Source organism: Bombina bombina, chromosome 1, assembly GCF_027579735.1.
Source record: "Bombina bombina isolate aBomBom1 chromosome 1, aBomBom1.pri, whole genome shotgun sequence".
NCBI classification, from domain to species: Eukaryota; Metazoa; Chordata; class Amphibia; order Anura; family Bombinatoridae; genus Bombina; species Bombina bombina.
In genome coordinates, this window is record NC_069499.1 from 367398652 (window position 1) to 367414335 (window position 15684).

General features: G+C 35.9%; 1 protein-coding gene across 1 annotated transcript in view; it reads left to right on the forward strand.

The window, feature by feature from the left end:
• Positions 1–15684, forward strand: part of THSD7B (thrombospondin type 1 domain containing 7B) — a 1177597-nt gene that overhangs the window by 878747 nt on the left and 283166 nt on the right. The window contains 2 exon segments of the mRNA XM_053712541.1: positions 4196–4329; positions 10762–10915. Coding sequence (XP_053568516.1) covers positions 4196–4329; positions 10762–10915 — 288 coding nt within the window.

A 15684-nucleotide genomic window follows, 5' to 3' on the forward strand; every position in this document is an offset into this window, starting at 1 on the left:
CTCAGACCATACGCTCCACACAGCATAAAATTGGTCTGCGTGGCTGTCGTCCCAGAAGGAAGCCTCTTCTAAAGATGTTGCACAAGAAAGCCTGCACACAGTTTGCTGAAGACAAGCAGACTAAGGACATGGGTTACTGGAACCATGTCCTGTGGTTGGAGAAGATCAAGATAAACTTATTTGGTTCAGATAGTGTCAAGCGTGTGTGGCGGTAACCATTTGAGGAGTAGAAAGACAAGTATGTCTTGCCTACAGTCAAGCACGGTGGTGGGAATGTCATGGTCTGGGCCGGCACTGGGGAGCTACAGTTCATTGAAGGAACCATGAATGCCAACATGTACTGTGACTGAAGCAGAGCATGATCCCCTTCTTTCGGAGACTGGGCTGCAGGGCAGTATTCCAACATTATTACAACCCCAACACACACCTTCAAGATGAACACTGCCTTGCTAAAGAAGCTGAGGGTAAAGGTTATGGACTGGCCAAGCATGTCTCCAGACCTAAACCCTATTGAGCATCTGTGGGGCATCCTCAAACGGAAGGTGGGGGAGCGCAAGGTCTCTAACATCCAACAGCTCTGTGATGTCGTCATGGAGGAGTGGAAGAGGACTCCAGTGGCAGACTGTAAAGCTCTGGTGAACTCCATGCCCAAGAGGGTTAAGGCAGTGCTGAAAAATAATGGTGGTCACACAAAATATTGACACTTTGGGCCCAATTTGGACATTTCCACTTAGGGGTGTACTCACTTTTGTTGCCACCGGTTTAGACATTAATGGCTGTGTGTTGAGTTATTTTAAGGGGACAGCAAATTTACACTGTTATAAAGGCTGTACACTCACTACTTTACATTGTAGCAAAGTGTAATTTCTTCAGTGTTGTCACATGAAAAGATATAATAAAATATTTACAAAAATGTGAGGGGTGTACTCACTTTTGTGAGATAATATATATATATATATATATATATATATATATATATATATATACACACATATATATATATATATATATATATATATATATACACATATACAGTATATATATATATATATATATATATATATGTACACACACACCTTTCCATGTTAAACACCACCATACCATATACAGTATTCCATGTCCCTTTAAAACACTTTTTGTAAATGAATTAAAATGTGTGTGATTCTTTATTTTAATAAGTTTTACATGTGTTTTGCTATACTTTTATTCTGGCACTCACATTTTACATCAGGTCTCAAGTCATGCAAATTTTTTTAGCTCTGTTATATGTTGCGCTTGAGTGCAACACATTACTCACAACTTATAATATGTTTAGTGTGACTGTGCTATCCATTGAATGTATAGGTCATGCTAAAGGGATGTCAGCAGCACTAAACATTCTCTTGTTATTCGGTTTTACCATGGACTTTTAATACCAGCGCTAATCCTAACGCGGTCCCACAATAAAAGCCATACATTTTTAAGCAGCCCTTAAGGTTTCTAAAATATTGATATGTTGCTCCCATGTGCTAGAAAAGTAGCTGTCAATTAATTAGATTGTTTGGAACATTATTGCACATGTTTTTTAAATGATTTAGAACAAGAATTACTTAGAACAAGCTAATGTCTACATACATTTATACAATCACATTTAATTAATCTTATGTTGGGAACAGAGTTTCAACTTTTAGACATGTTAATTAAAGAGACAAGAAAGTAAAAACTAAGCTTTCATGGTGAGAAAGAACATGCAATTTTAAGAGATTTTTCAACTTTCTTCTATCACCTATTTTCTTGGTGTCCTTTCTTGAAAAGTATACTTAGATATTCTCAGAAACAGCAATGCACTTCTGAGAGATAGCTAATGATTAGTGGCTACACATATGTCTCTTGCCATATTTCAAATTTATGTTCCCACACACTTGGAAGAAGAAATTTCCCTATAACATGGGTCTCACGTTAATAAGTAGAGGGCAGACAAGATTTAATACCAGGGAACCTGTAGGGCAGTGAGGTAGCATTCACCAGCTGCAGTTATTATTGCACAATAATTATTTGTGCTGTCCTGTCCCCTGCTCTTGCACAAGCAATCTCATGACTGCTTCTTAACGTGTGGTTGCAGGGTCTCACCACAAGGGCTCCAAAGCTGCGTATGCAGCTTAACAAATGGAACCCCTGGTCTTTATTTCTGTATTAATTTATTATCTTCATTGACCTGAACCTAAAAAAAACAGCCGCATTGATTAAAGGGACACTGTACCCAAAATGTTTCTTTCACGATTCAGATTGAGCATGACATTTTAAGCAACTTTCTAATTTACTCCTATTATCAAATTGTCTTCATTCTCTTGGTATCTTTATTTGAAATGCAAGAATGTAAGTTTAAATGCCGGCCCATTTTTGGTGAACAACCTGGGTTGTCCTTGCTGATTGGTGGATAAATTCATCCACCAATAAAAAAGTGCTGTCCAGAGTACTGAAACCAAAAAAAGCTTAGATGCCTTCATTTTCAAATAATGATAGCAAGAGAACGAAGAAAAATTGATAATAGGAGTAAATTAGAAAGTTGCTTAAAATGTCATGCTCAATCTGAATCACAAAAGAAAAATTTTGGGTACAGTGTCCCTTTAAATACTGACTGGTAGCGACCTTAGTTGGGAGATAAAACCACTGTCCTGTCTATAATTAAGTAAATCCTCAAACTCATATCTGTTTCAAAAGCAAAAGGAACTGATGCAATGTAGAACAATTCAATAAAGGCTTTCACGTATGTATAATCTTTCAGTGCAGGTTTTAATTTACAACAAATTCTTTTAATCTTCTTAAATATACTTGCTAATGAATAGAGGGCTTTGTGCAGTTTAATAACCATATGAATAAATGTGCTCTATCCTGCAGTTTTTGAGAAACTGTATTATTCCATATTATTATGAAACAAAAATATTTTAAACTTGTTTTATAAATTAAAAATCCTACTAAGATTAGAGATAAATATCACCTATAGATTCAATGGATGCTTGAGTAATATTGTCGAACTGAAGGCAAAATGTGTCAATTTTATCTGTTATGTGGATTCAATAATATATTTGTTTTGTGTATATACAGGTTTGTGGCTTTTTAAAAACAGTTTCTCATTTAAGCGTTGTTGATATGGAAGTGTTAATTGTTTCTGGAGATAGATAGATAGAAAGATAGAATATAGATAATTTAGATAAAAGATATTTAGATAGATAGATAGATATTAAGATATATATTAAGATATATAAGATAGATAGATAATTAGATAGATAAATGATAATTAGATAGATAGATAAAGATAGATAATTTATATAAATTATAGATAGATAGATGATAGATAAATGATAATTAGATAGATAAGATATAGATAGATAGATAAATAATTATTAGATAGATAGATATATGATGAATAGATAGATAGATAGATAGATAGATATGATAGATCATTGAGATAAATTATAGAATATAGATACAGTATATATAGATAGGTAGATACGATAAATAAATAATAATTAGATAGACTAGATAGATAGATCGATACATAGATAAGATAGATAATTTAGATAAATGAGACAGACAGATAGGTATGTAAGTAGATAGATAAGCAGATAGATAGATAGGTAGATGGATAGACAGGTAGATGGATAGACAGGTAGATGGATAGATAGATAGATAGATAGATAGATGATAGATAGATAGATAGATAGATAGATAGATAGATAGATAGATAGATAGTAAGGTAGATAGATGATAGATAGATAGATAGATAGATAGATACATAGATAGATAGATAGATAGATAGATAGATAGATAGATAGATAGATAGATAGATAGATAGATAGACAGATATATAGATAGACGGGTAAACGTATAGAGTGCTATAAAGTGTTTGCTAGGGAAAATGCTGGACAGCCTAGTTTCTAATGCTAAACTGATCCCTTTAACAGCATCACTAAAATAGACTCTATACTTAGGTCTGGTTCTCTAAATTGTATATGCATATACTGTTTTCATTAGTGCCTTTCTTTTAAGTGGAAGTATGGTCCTTATGTGCTATTAGGCTTGTGCATTTTTGGCAATGAAGAGTTATTCCACCTTTATATTCTTTATGCCTAGTTGCAGAGTTTGTTATTCCTTGTGTCACTCGTTGAACTAAGTAGATTTGCTAAAGGCCTGCATGTTTCCTGTTCCCTGACAGGTGTATGAGGCAGTTCCTTGTTATAATGAATGCAATCAGTATTCCTGGGTGGCAGAGCCATGGTCTGCCTGCAAGCTCAACACTGAGGAAAAACTATCTAACTGCGGAGAAGGAATACAAATCAGGAAAGTGCGGTGAGTAGAGTAGCATTGATTCCCAAGAAACAGAATACGTTACCAACATGAAACAATCTTCTGCATCTAATCCAATAATACTAATAATGTACATCCAGCAGGGATCTTAATGTAGAGCTTAAAATACCATATTTACAATGTGAAATAAACCTGTTCTGCAAATTCAATGAGAAAATAAATTACAAGGCTTTAAGTCATAATTCAAAAATCAAATGAAATAGCTATTAAATGCCTTACAGATCTGTTTATTCTATGATAAAATTTTCAGAAGAAAGTAATCTTTAGATTTGATATAACATATTGCATTTTATATACATAGTATACCAGAACATCTGAGATCTTTATAAAACATATATGGAATTGATTATCTTGCTTTGGGGTCTACTAAAAAATATCAAGTCCTAATAAGTAAAATGCTTGCCAATTTTGTATAAGGTCTGAAGTCTATCTCAGCAGGCTCACTATATACTGACAACCATGCCACAATATGAAAACATATATTGTGAATCAAACACAGTCCTGGTCTTTCTTATAGAGTCAGAAATTAATAACTTGAAAATGTTTATCATCGGGTGACAGTTGGGCTCAATCAATCAATCAATTTGGAGTTGTAGACCAACCTGCAATTTCAGAATGAAATAATAATAATAATAACAACTATTATTATATTTCCAGACCTGTGTGTTTTTTGTTTTTTACCAAATAATCACCGAGATTACGAGTATTGCATTGCGTCTTTTAACGCTGAAAAAATGGCAATTTCAGCGTAAAAGCAGGAATGCACTATTGGAAGTTGTGTCGGTATAGCTATAATGCAAGCATTTTTAGCCTGTAACGCAACGTCAATCCCGCACTCAAAAATATTATGTTTTTGTGTGGGATTTTCATAACGCTTGCGTTACAGCCTATACCAACACAATCCATACCGCCATCTGAGAGCAGTAGTTATAGATTTTGTGTAACAAAAATGTTTTACAAAACTCATAACTAAACTGTTACAAAGTACACTAACACCCATAAACTACCTATTTACCCACTCCCGCATCGCAAACACTATATTAAACCTATTAACCCCTAATCTGCCGACAACCTGCATCGCAGCTATTAAATAAACCCATTAACCCCCAATCTGCTGCCCACCCACATCCCCAACACTATTTAAATATATTAACCCCTATTCCCTGACATCACCGCCACTAAATAAAGTTATTAACCCCTAAACCTCTGGCCTCCCACATCTCCGCCACTAAATAAACCTATTAACTTCTAAACCGCCTGCCCCCAACATTGCAAAACACTAAATTAAACTATTTACCCCTAAATCTAACACCCCCTAACTTTAAATTAAAATTACAATATAACTATTTAAATAAATAAAAACTTACCTGTAAAAAAATACTACCAATTAAAAAATCTAAATGATAAATTTAATAATACCTAACACTACGAAAAAAAGTTTATCAAAAATAATTAACACTAAAATCACAAAAACTAAAAAACACTAAGATTACAAAAAATAAATGAAATTATCAAAAATAAAAACAATTACACCTAATCTAAGAGCCCTATAAAAATAAAAAAACACCCTCTTGCTTACAATAAACTACCAATAGCCCTTAAAAGGGCTCTTTGTAGGGCATTGCCCTAAAGAAATCAGCTCTTTTACCTGTAAAAAAAATACAATGTCCCCGTAAAAGTAAAATCCTCCACCCAACCAACCCCCCAAAATAAAAAACCTAACTCTAAAAAAACTAAGCTACCCGTTGCCTCTAAAGGGGCATTTGTATGAGCATTGCCCTTAAAATGACATTTAGCTCTTTTGCATTGCCCTTAAAAGAGCTACAAGCTCTTTTCCAAGTGTCCATCCCTAATCTAAAAAAAAACCCACCCAAAAAAAAACAAAAAAAAACTAACACTAACCCCAGAAGATCTACTCACGGTTTCTGAAGTCCGGACATCCATCTCCATCCAGGCAGCGAAGGTCTTCGTCCATCCCAGGGGTGTCTTTTATCTTCATCCCGGCGGCATGGACCAGAGCCATCCTGGAAGCCGATCACATCCTGCGTGGAGCGTCCTCTTCATACGGTTGACGCCGTACACTGAAGTTAAATGCAAAGGTAGCCATTTCAAAATAGCGTCCCTTGCATTCCGATTGGCTGATTTGATTCTTCAAATTCAAATCAGCCAATAGGATGAGAGCTACAGAAATCCTATTGGCTGTTTTGAACAGCCAATAGGATTTTAGAAGCTCTCATCCTATTGGCTGTTTTGAACTGCCAATATGATTTCAGAAACTCTCATCCTATTGGCTGATTTGAATTTGAAGAATCAAATCAGCCAATAGGAATGCAAGGGACGCCATTTTGAAACAGCTACATTACATTCAACTTCAGTGTACTGCGGCGACCATATAAAGAGGACACTCCGCGCAGGATGGGATCCAGGAAAGCTCCTCTCCGTGCCACCGGGACAAAAATAGAAGATGCCCCCGGGATGGATGAAGACCTCGCGGCCTGGATGGAGATGGATGTCCAGACTTCAGAAACCGTGAGTAGATCTTCTGGGGTTAGTGTTAGTTTTTTATTGTTTTTTTTCGGGGGTGTTTTTTTTTTTAGATTAGGGATGGGCACTTGGAAAAGAGCTGAATGCCCTTTAAAGGGCAATGCCCATACAAATGCCCCTTTAGGGACAATGGGTAGCATAGGTTTTTTTAGAGTTAGGTTTTTTATTTTGGGGGGTTGGTTGGGTGGTGGGTTTTACTGTAGGGGGGACTTTGTATTTTTTTACAGGTAAAAAAAGCTGATTTCTTTAGGGGTTAATAACTTTTATTAGTGTCAGCGATTTCAGGAGCGGCAGATTAGTGGTTAATAACTTTATTTAGGTGTTGATAATGTCGGGAGTGGAAGATTAAGGGTATTTAGACTAGGGGTTTATGTTAGGGTGTTAGGTTTAAACTTAACTTTTTTTCCCCATAGACATCAATGGGGTTGCGTTACGGCGATCTCTATTCCGCACTTCAGGTGTTAGTTTTTTTTCTAACACTCTCTCCCCATTGATGTCTATGGGGGAAAGCGTGCACGAGCACGTCAAAGCTGCCCTTGGTTTTTGTGTGGTATGGAGCTCAATGCCACCATATCGCACTCACAAGGAGACTTTTCAGAAACTCGTAACGGCAGCGCTATGGGGGGTGAAATAATGCAACTTTTCCTGCGTTCGTTTCGCACCCTGTTTAGCGTAATCTAGGTGAATGTTATGAATACTCTGCCTAAAAGATTGTATCCACATGAACGCTGTGGTGTCCTCCTGTACAGAGTTGCTTTTATAGTTCTCAAGTGGTTTACCCTCAAATAACAAGTAATGACTATTTTTATTGCTATCACCCCCCTTCCACCACTATAGACTTTCTTCTCTTTGGCTATGCTCAACTGTGGAACACCACAACTCCACCAACAGAAGCTTAACCAAGCAACATCAACAGTACTCCTGACCTAATATTGGTACATATGTTATAAGCAGACTAGTGAGTGTGAGAAAAGTACAGAATTGTCCTCCTCCCTAACTTCAAATGTCACCAGCACTATTCTGTATATTAGAACAGTCTCTTTTTAAAAAGAAATAATACCTTACCATTATGTGACAGGGCTGTGTGCTTGTTTTTTTAATTGAAATGTATTTGGCCACAGGGTTACAAGATAGACATAGATATACAATCATATAGTAGACATTTTTTAAGAAGTTGCTTGTGATACTTGAAGGCTTCTGACAGGTTTATTCATTTATAATACTACAGTGTTAGGACAATATGAGTGTAATTCACCCTCACTGCTCCTTGGTGCATTCAGATGCATATAATGAAGGATGACATTGCTTGATGTGAACATCATTCAGAACTTTAATAAGTTAGTAGCTTGATTTGTCTTGTTTCTATTTATGAGAACTAATTTTCCATAATTACACTTAAGATTATGCAAAATGAGGAACTAATACAAAATGAGATTTTAGTTTAATCATCACTGCAAATCATATCACATGTAAAGACTGTTATGGGTTATAATGTGAATAATTGAATAGTATTAGTTACAATTATTAATAAGATTCTAATGTAATAGCTATAACTACGGGACAAGAAAGGATAAATAAATGTGGTTACTATATAAATGATTGCTTAATGTTCAATGTAGAGAAAAACACAATTATCTTGAATGAATTACATTGAATAAAACTATAGCTATAGAAAATTTAATTTAAAGGGACAGTCAAGTCCCAAAAAAACATTCATGTTTCAAATAGGGCATGCAATTTTAAACAACTTTCCAAGTTACTTTTATTACCAATTTTGCTTTTTCTCTTGGTATTCTTACTTGAAAGCTAGGAAGGCTCATATGATAATTTCTAAGCCTTTGGAGGCCGCCTCTTGTCACATGCTTTTTTACTTGCTTTTCACAACAGGGGAAAGCTAGTTCATGTCAGCCATATAGATAACATTGTAACCTAGCCCGTGGCTTGTGGCAGACACTGCACTAATTGGCTAAAATGAAAGTCAACAGATAATAAATAAAATGTCATGTGATCAGGGGCTGTCAGAAGATGCTTAGATACAAGTTAATCACAGAGGTAAAAAGTATATTAATATAACTGTGTTGGTTATGCAAAACTGGGGAATGGGTAATAAAGGCATTATCTATCTTTTTAAACAACAAAAATTCAAGTGTTGACTGTCCCTTTAAAGTAAAGGAGATATTTTAAACTAATACAAACAAAATAATGTGCAAAAGTGGTACTGATGTAGATTGTTCACTGGCTGATAAGGACTTTAAAAGCTCTATTGGAAGACAGGGGAAAACCTCCATAAAAAAAAACAAAATAATAACACTGCAATGAAATGACGTGTCCATTTAATGGAGGAAAAAAATAAAAAAATAGGCTAGTCTCAGATACGCTTGTTAGGCTGCTGAGAAGACTTGGGGTAGAGCAAGATCATGGTTGAAATTAATGGAGGCTCATTTAGCCTATCTTTTTAGCATTTTATTAGTCAGCGAAGGTACAGCCATTGAACTATATAATTGTGTTGAAGAGACAGTCTACACCAGAATTTTTATTGTTTTAAAAGATAGATAATCCCTTTATTACCCATTCCCAAGTTTTGCATAACCCACAAAGTTATATAAATAGACTTTTTACCTCTGTGATTATCTTGTATCTTAGCCTCTGCAAACTGCCTCCTAATTTCAGTTCTTTTGAATGACATGCATTTTAGCCAATCAGTGCTGGCTCCTAGGAACTCCACGTGCATGAGCACAGTGTTATCTATATGACACACATGAACTAATGCCCTGAGAGAAGAGGCGGCCTTCAAGGGCTTAGAAATTAGCATATGAACCTCCTAGGTTTAGCTTTCAACTAAGAATACCAAGAGAACAAAGCAAAATTTATAATAAAAGTAAATTGGAAAGTTGTTTAAAATTACATGCCCTATCTGAATCATGAAAGTTTATTTTGGACTAGACTGTCCCTTTAAGTGCCCCAATACATGATATCATATCTTGTTCAGCAAATGGGAACTGCTAAAAATGCTGAAAAGACATTTTTTATTTTTAATGTCCAACATTTAGGAAATACACTTGTAAAATGCATCTTGTAAATGTTTAAAACTAAAATATTTGAATGTCTGTATTAAGGCAAATTAGGTTTGTTGCATAGAATGCTACCTGCTGAGAACTGTCTCAAAAATAAAGGGTTTGGAATGGACACTTAGGACAGTACTTCAGACGTAGTTGGGTTTTCTCTCCTAAACCTTGTTCAAGCATGCAGCATTTATAGAGATTCTTCTGGCCTTGCAAAGTATCTTGTAGCTTGTGTCTCGCTATTTCAAAGCTGACAAGGTTGCCTCATAATTTTTTATTTCTTTTGAACTTTTTAAGTTTTATTTTTTCCATATGCACTGGACTGTTTTATAAAGGAAGTTTTTTTTTTTTTTTTTAATGTTTTTAAGGCATTTTTATGATGCTGGTATTATACGCAGTGAAACTTTTTAATAGTTATTAGATAGATGCTGATCCATTGATTACAAAATACAGCTTTTATTGGGGCGAGTACATAGCCTTATACATTTCACGTGTTAAGTTGTTGCACATTTTTTCAGCAAGATTTTAGAATGTTGCCTATATATTTCAAAGGTTTTTGACAAAGTGACAAGATAGAAAAAACAGCGACAATTATGCCATAATACATAACTGTAATTGTTTAAATAAACCTCATCATACATACATGTAACACACTTATAAAGTTTACAGTTTTTTTAATATTTTGTATCAGTATAAATGGATATCAGTGATCAGGATAAAGTGTTTAGTACATGTCATGTTATTTAACATTACCAACTGTCTGCTAGAATCTCTGTACTAAGACTGTACCATGTATATGTCCTGTTAGGTGTGTAAATATGTCAGAAGATGCTGAGGCCACTGATGTAAGTGATACTAATTGTCACCACCTGGAAATTCTCCCAACACAACAAAATTGTTCCCTGTCCTGCCCTGGCAAGTGTGTGATGTCTAATTGGGGGTCGTGGAGTGCATGTTCACAGGTAATCTTTATGGCTTCTCTTTAACAGATAAAAACAATAGTTATTTAAAATATAGGCATTAACGGTTTATCTAATTTGTATTAGAAAAACAATCTCCCTTGTGACAGCTTTTAATATACCTCCACAGTCATTTTCTTAATTTCTCTTAATTTATTTCTACCTACCTTTCTTTACAGGTGGTGGTCAATGTTATTCAAAGTTAAATTAATTAAGAAATTATAAAATTAATTAACAATAATTTGTCTTACTCTTTACCCTGATACCTCAATGATCTTATGAGTGTAAAACATATATGCACTTAGTATGCAGGGATTTTCCCTCTCAACACTTCATAACAGCTACCAGGGTGTCAGGAACTACATACTGTATGTAGTACAAGTTGAAAGGATCCGCATTCACTGGACTTAAAGGGACATGAAACCCAAATTTTTTCTTTCATGATTTAGAAAGAGCATACAATTATAAACAACTTTCTAATTTACTTCTATTATCTAATTTGCTTCATTCTCTTGATATTCTTTGCTGAAAATCATATCTAGATATGCTTAGTAGCTGCTGATTGGTAGCTGCGCATAGATGCCTCCTGGGATTGGTTCACTGTGTGCATTGCTATTTCTTCATTAAAGTATAGCTAAAGAATGAAGCAAATTAGGTAATAGAAGTAAATTGGAATGTTGTTTAAAATTGTATTCTCTACCTTAATCATGAAAGAAAATGTTTGGGTATAGTGTCCCTTTAAGGCAAAAAAAAGATTTTTTTTTTTAGTTATGTCGGAGCACTTGAGCCCCTTCTTCAGACTTCAGGGTCTAAAGCAGGGACTCGAGTGTCTGCTGGACACTGCTATTAAGTTATACAGAGAATATTTTATTAATGGTTTGGTCCGAGTGTAGTGCAGTGAACGATTCAGAATGACATGTTATGGGCATAAAGACCATTTTCATTTACATGTGTCTCTCTTAAGCTATACATATTTATGCACTTGTTACTTTTAATATCTCTATGTAATTTTGCAACTCCTAGGCTGAGTGCTGTACATTTAATGACTGGGGTGCCCAGTGTGTTTTTATTGATTCAGGCACTTAGGGCGCGATCCGATATAGATCGTAGTTTGCGGCGCAAGCGAGGGAACCCGCGTCGCCCGCAGTTTCAGCTCGCAACTCGAGCTATCCCATATATGGTGCTGTCAGATGCTAACGTGCCGTAAGTCTGACAAACCAGCGATGTCCAGAAATCTGCGCAAGTACAAATTTCTGGCGTCGCCAGTGACTTGCGGCACGTTAGAAACTGCCGGCGCCTACAAAACCTGACTAAAGTCTAAATCACCCGCACTGTCTAACACGCCTCACTAACATAGCCCGACAAGTCTAACACGCCTCCCTAACATAGCCCGACACGTCTAACCCTCTATCCGCTATCCCCCCTCACTAGCCTAACAATAAAATATGTATTAACCCCTAAACCGCCGCTTCCGGAGCCCGCCGCTACCTAATAAAGTTATTAACCCCTAAACCGCCGCCAGCTATATTAAATCTATAACCCCCTAAAGTGAGCCCCTAACACCGCCGCCATCTACCTTACCTACCCCCTAAAGTGAGCCCCTACCCCGCCGCTATCTATTTTAAAATTATTAACCCCTAATCTAATCCCCCTACCCCGCCGCCATCTATATTAAATTATTTAACCCCTAAAATACTAAACTATCCCTACCACTAAACCTAAGTCTAACCCTACAAATAGCCCTGAAAAGGGCTTTTTGCGTGGCATTGCCCCAAAGTAACAGCTCTTTTGCCAGCCCTTAAAAGGGCTTTTTGCGGGGCATGCCCCAAAGTAACAGCTCTTTTGCCAGCCCTTAAAAGGGCTTTTGGCGGGGCTTTGTCACAAAGTAAACTGCTCTTTTGCCTACAATCTACATCCCCCTACACCGCGGCCACCTATAATAAATGTATTAACCCCTAATCTAATCCCCCTACACCGCCGCCAGCTATATAAACTATATTAACCCTAATTATATTATGGTTAATATAGTTAATATAGTTATTATATTATATATATTAACTATATTAACCCTAATTATATTAGGGTTAATATAGTTAATATCGTTATTATATTATATATATATTAAGTATAATAACCCTATCTAACTCTAACATCCAAACTAAACTCTTATTAAAATAAATCTAATATTAATATTATTAATTAAAATATTCCTATTTAAATCTAAATACTTACCTATAAAATAAACCCTAAGATTACATTATAGCTATGTTAGGGTTTATATTTATTTTACAGGTAAATTGTTAATTATTTTAACTAGGTATAATAGCTATTAAATAGTTATTACCTATTTAATAGCTACCTAGTTAAAATAATTACCCAATTACCTGTAAAATAAATCCTAACCTAAGTTACAAATACACCTACACTATCAATAAATTAAATAAACTACAAATATCTATCTAAAAATACAATTAAATAAACTATACTAAATTACAAAAACAAACACTAAATTACAAAAAATAAAAAAAAGATTACAAGATTTTTAAGCTAATTACACCTATTCTAAGCCCCCTAATAAATTAATAAACCCCCAAAATAATAAAAATTCCCTACCCTATTCTATATTAAAAAAAGTTCAAAGCACTTTTACCTTACCAGCCCTTAAAAGGGCCTTTTGTGGGGGCATGCCCCAAAGAAAACTGCTCTTTTGCCTGTAAAAAAAAAACACAATACCACCCCCCAACATTACAACCCACCACCCACATACCCCTAATCTAACCCAAACCCCCCTTAAATAAACCTAACACTACCCCCCCTGAAGATCTCCCTACCTTGTCTTCACCCACCCGGGCAGAACTCCTCATCCGATCCAGGCGATGTGTTCCAGCAAGCGGCAATGAAGTCTTCATCCATCCGGGCGATGTCTTGAAGCAAGCGGCAGAGAGTCTTCTTCCATCGGCGATGTCTTCAAGCAAATCGGCATCTTCAATCTTCTTAGTTCGCTCCTCCGCCGCGGAGCATCCTTCCGGCACGACGACTTCCCGACGAATGAGGTTACTTTAAATGACGTCATCCAAGATGGCGTCCGCCGAAATCCGATTGGCTGATAGGATTCTATCAGCCAATCGGAATTAAGGTAGAAAAATCTGATTGGCTGATTGAATCAGCCAATCAGATTCAAGTTCAATCCGATTGGCTGAACCAATCATTGTACAAACCAATATCTGGGACTACAATTCTCACATTTGTTCTGCTGCCAAATGCTGCTATTAAGCATGTCCTAAACCATTACTTGTTCTGTCCAGGGTGATTGACAAGCCCTTGTCTTGCATAATTGGCTGCCTACACTTTATGATCCCTACCTATGAATCTTGTCAGTGAACGTGCCCACAAAATCAAGCATCCGAATTAAATTTAAAAAAAAGGTGCTATTTGAATATAGGTTTGCTAAGATGATAAATAAGAAAACATTTCAGTGAGATTGTAACAGAACTGGTACCTTTAAGTTTCTGAGGATCTTGTTTCGTAGAACTTTGAAAGTCATAATACCAGTTCACGCAAATGTTGCGTTCGCATTACAGGGAAGCTTTGTACTCATGAGCGCACGCTTCCATAGGCTTTAGTGGGAGCCTCGTTCTCAAGCTGTGAGACGCGGCTGAGAACCTAGCCCAGCGAAGGGGATAAGTCGCACAGCTATGGGCAGCAAAATGTAAATATATATGTATATGAATATATACATAAATATTTATGTGTTTATGTGTGTATATACAAATATTAACACATAAATATATATGTATATAAGCATCAAAACTCTCCCCTAGTTTTGGAAGTTTCAAGTGCTAAGACTCTACTGTTCAGGGATGCATACAACCTACACTAACCTTTCTTAACCCTGGTTCCTTTCCTTCTTTGTTAAACCCCTCAAACCCTCTTAGAATGTAAGCCTATGTGCCCAGCTGCTTGCAGATCACCTTCAAAAAGGGCTGACTACAACAATGCAACTCTCGACAGGGCCCTCTACCCACTTTATCCATATATATGTTACCTTGCATACTATGCCTATGTTTATAGTGCCGCGGAATCTGTTGGTGTTCTGCAAATAATTGATAATAAATAATATACATATATATTTACTGGGAACACACAGTGCCTATAGACCGCAATGTAAAGGCACTTTTCAGTGCCGTTTTTTTCTAAAACCCCACACCCGCTCATTTTAACCCCTAAAAATGCTTCATGCAGTTTGAAAATAAAAATTAAAAAAAGATGCTACAATTTTATTTAAACAAAAAGGAACCTAACATTTAATTTGGGGACAATTGGGGGATATTTTTTAAAATTAACCAGAGTCTGACTTCTGGTTAATTTTTTGATCACTAATTGCTACTGCGAGCTCACGGTAGCATTAACCAGCAACTTGTAATTGCTAGTTATTTATTGTGAGCCTGCTAAGGGGCGAATTTGCCTGTTTATGGGTGCGCAATCAAATTTAGTGCCCGACTTGTATTCTAGCCCATATTGAATAATCCAGACACAAGGGCATATGCGCTATTCTGGAAATGTAAAATTCTTCACCTTGGTAATTGATGTACAGATTGATTACCTTATTAAAAAAAGTAGCTGGTTATTGTAGAGATGTGCTGTGATTAGATCGCTCACAGTGATGTGAATGCAGCAGCAGATTTAATATTATGAACCTTGAAGTGTTTAATATAAGTTAGGTGAACCCAACAGAGTAATACAAAAACAATCAGTATGCAATTTGTATATAA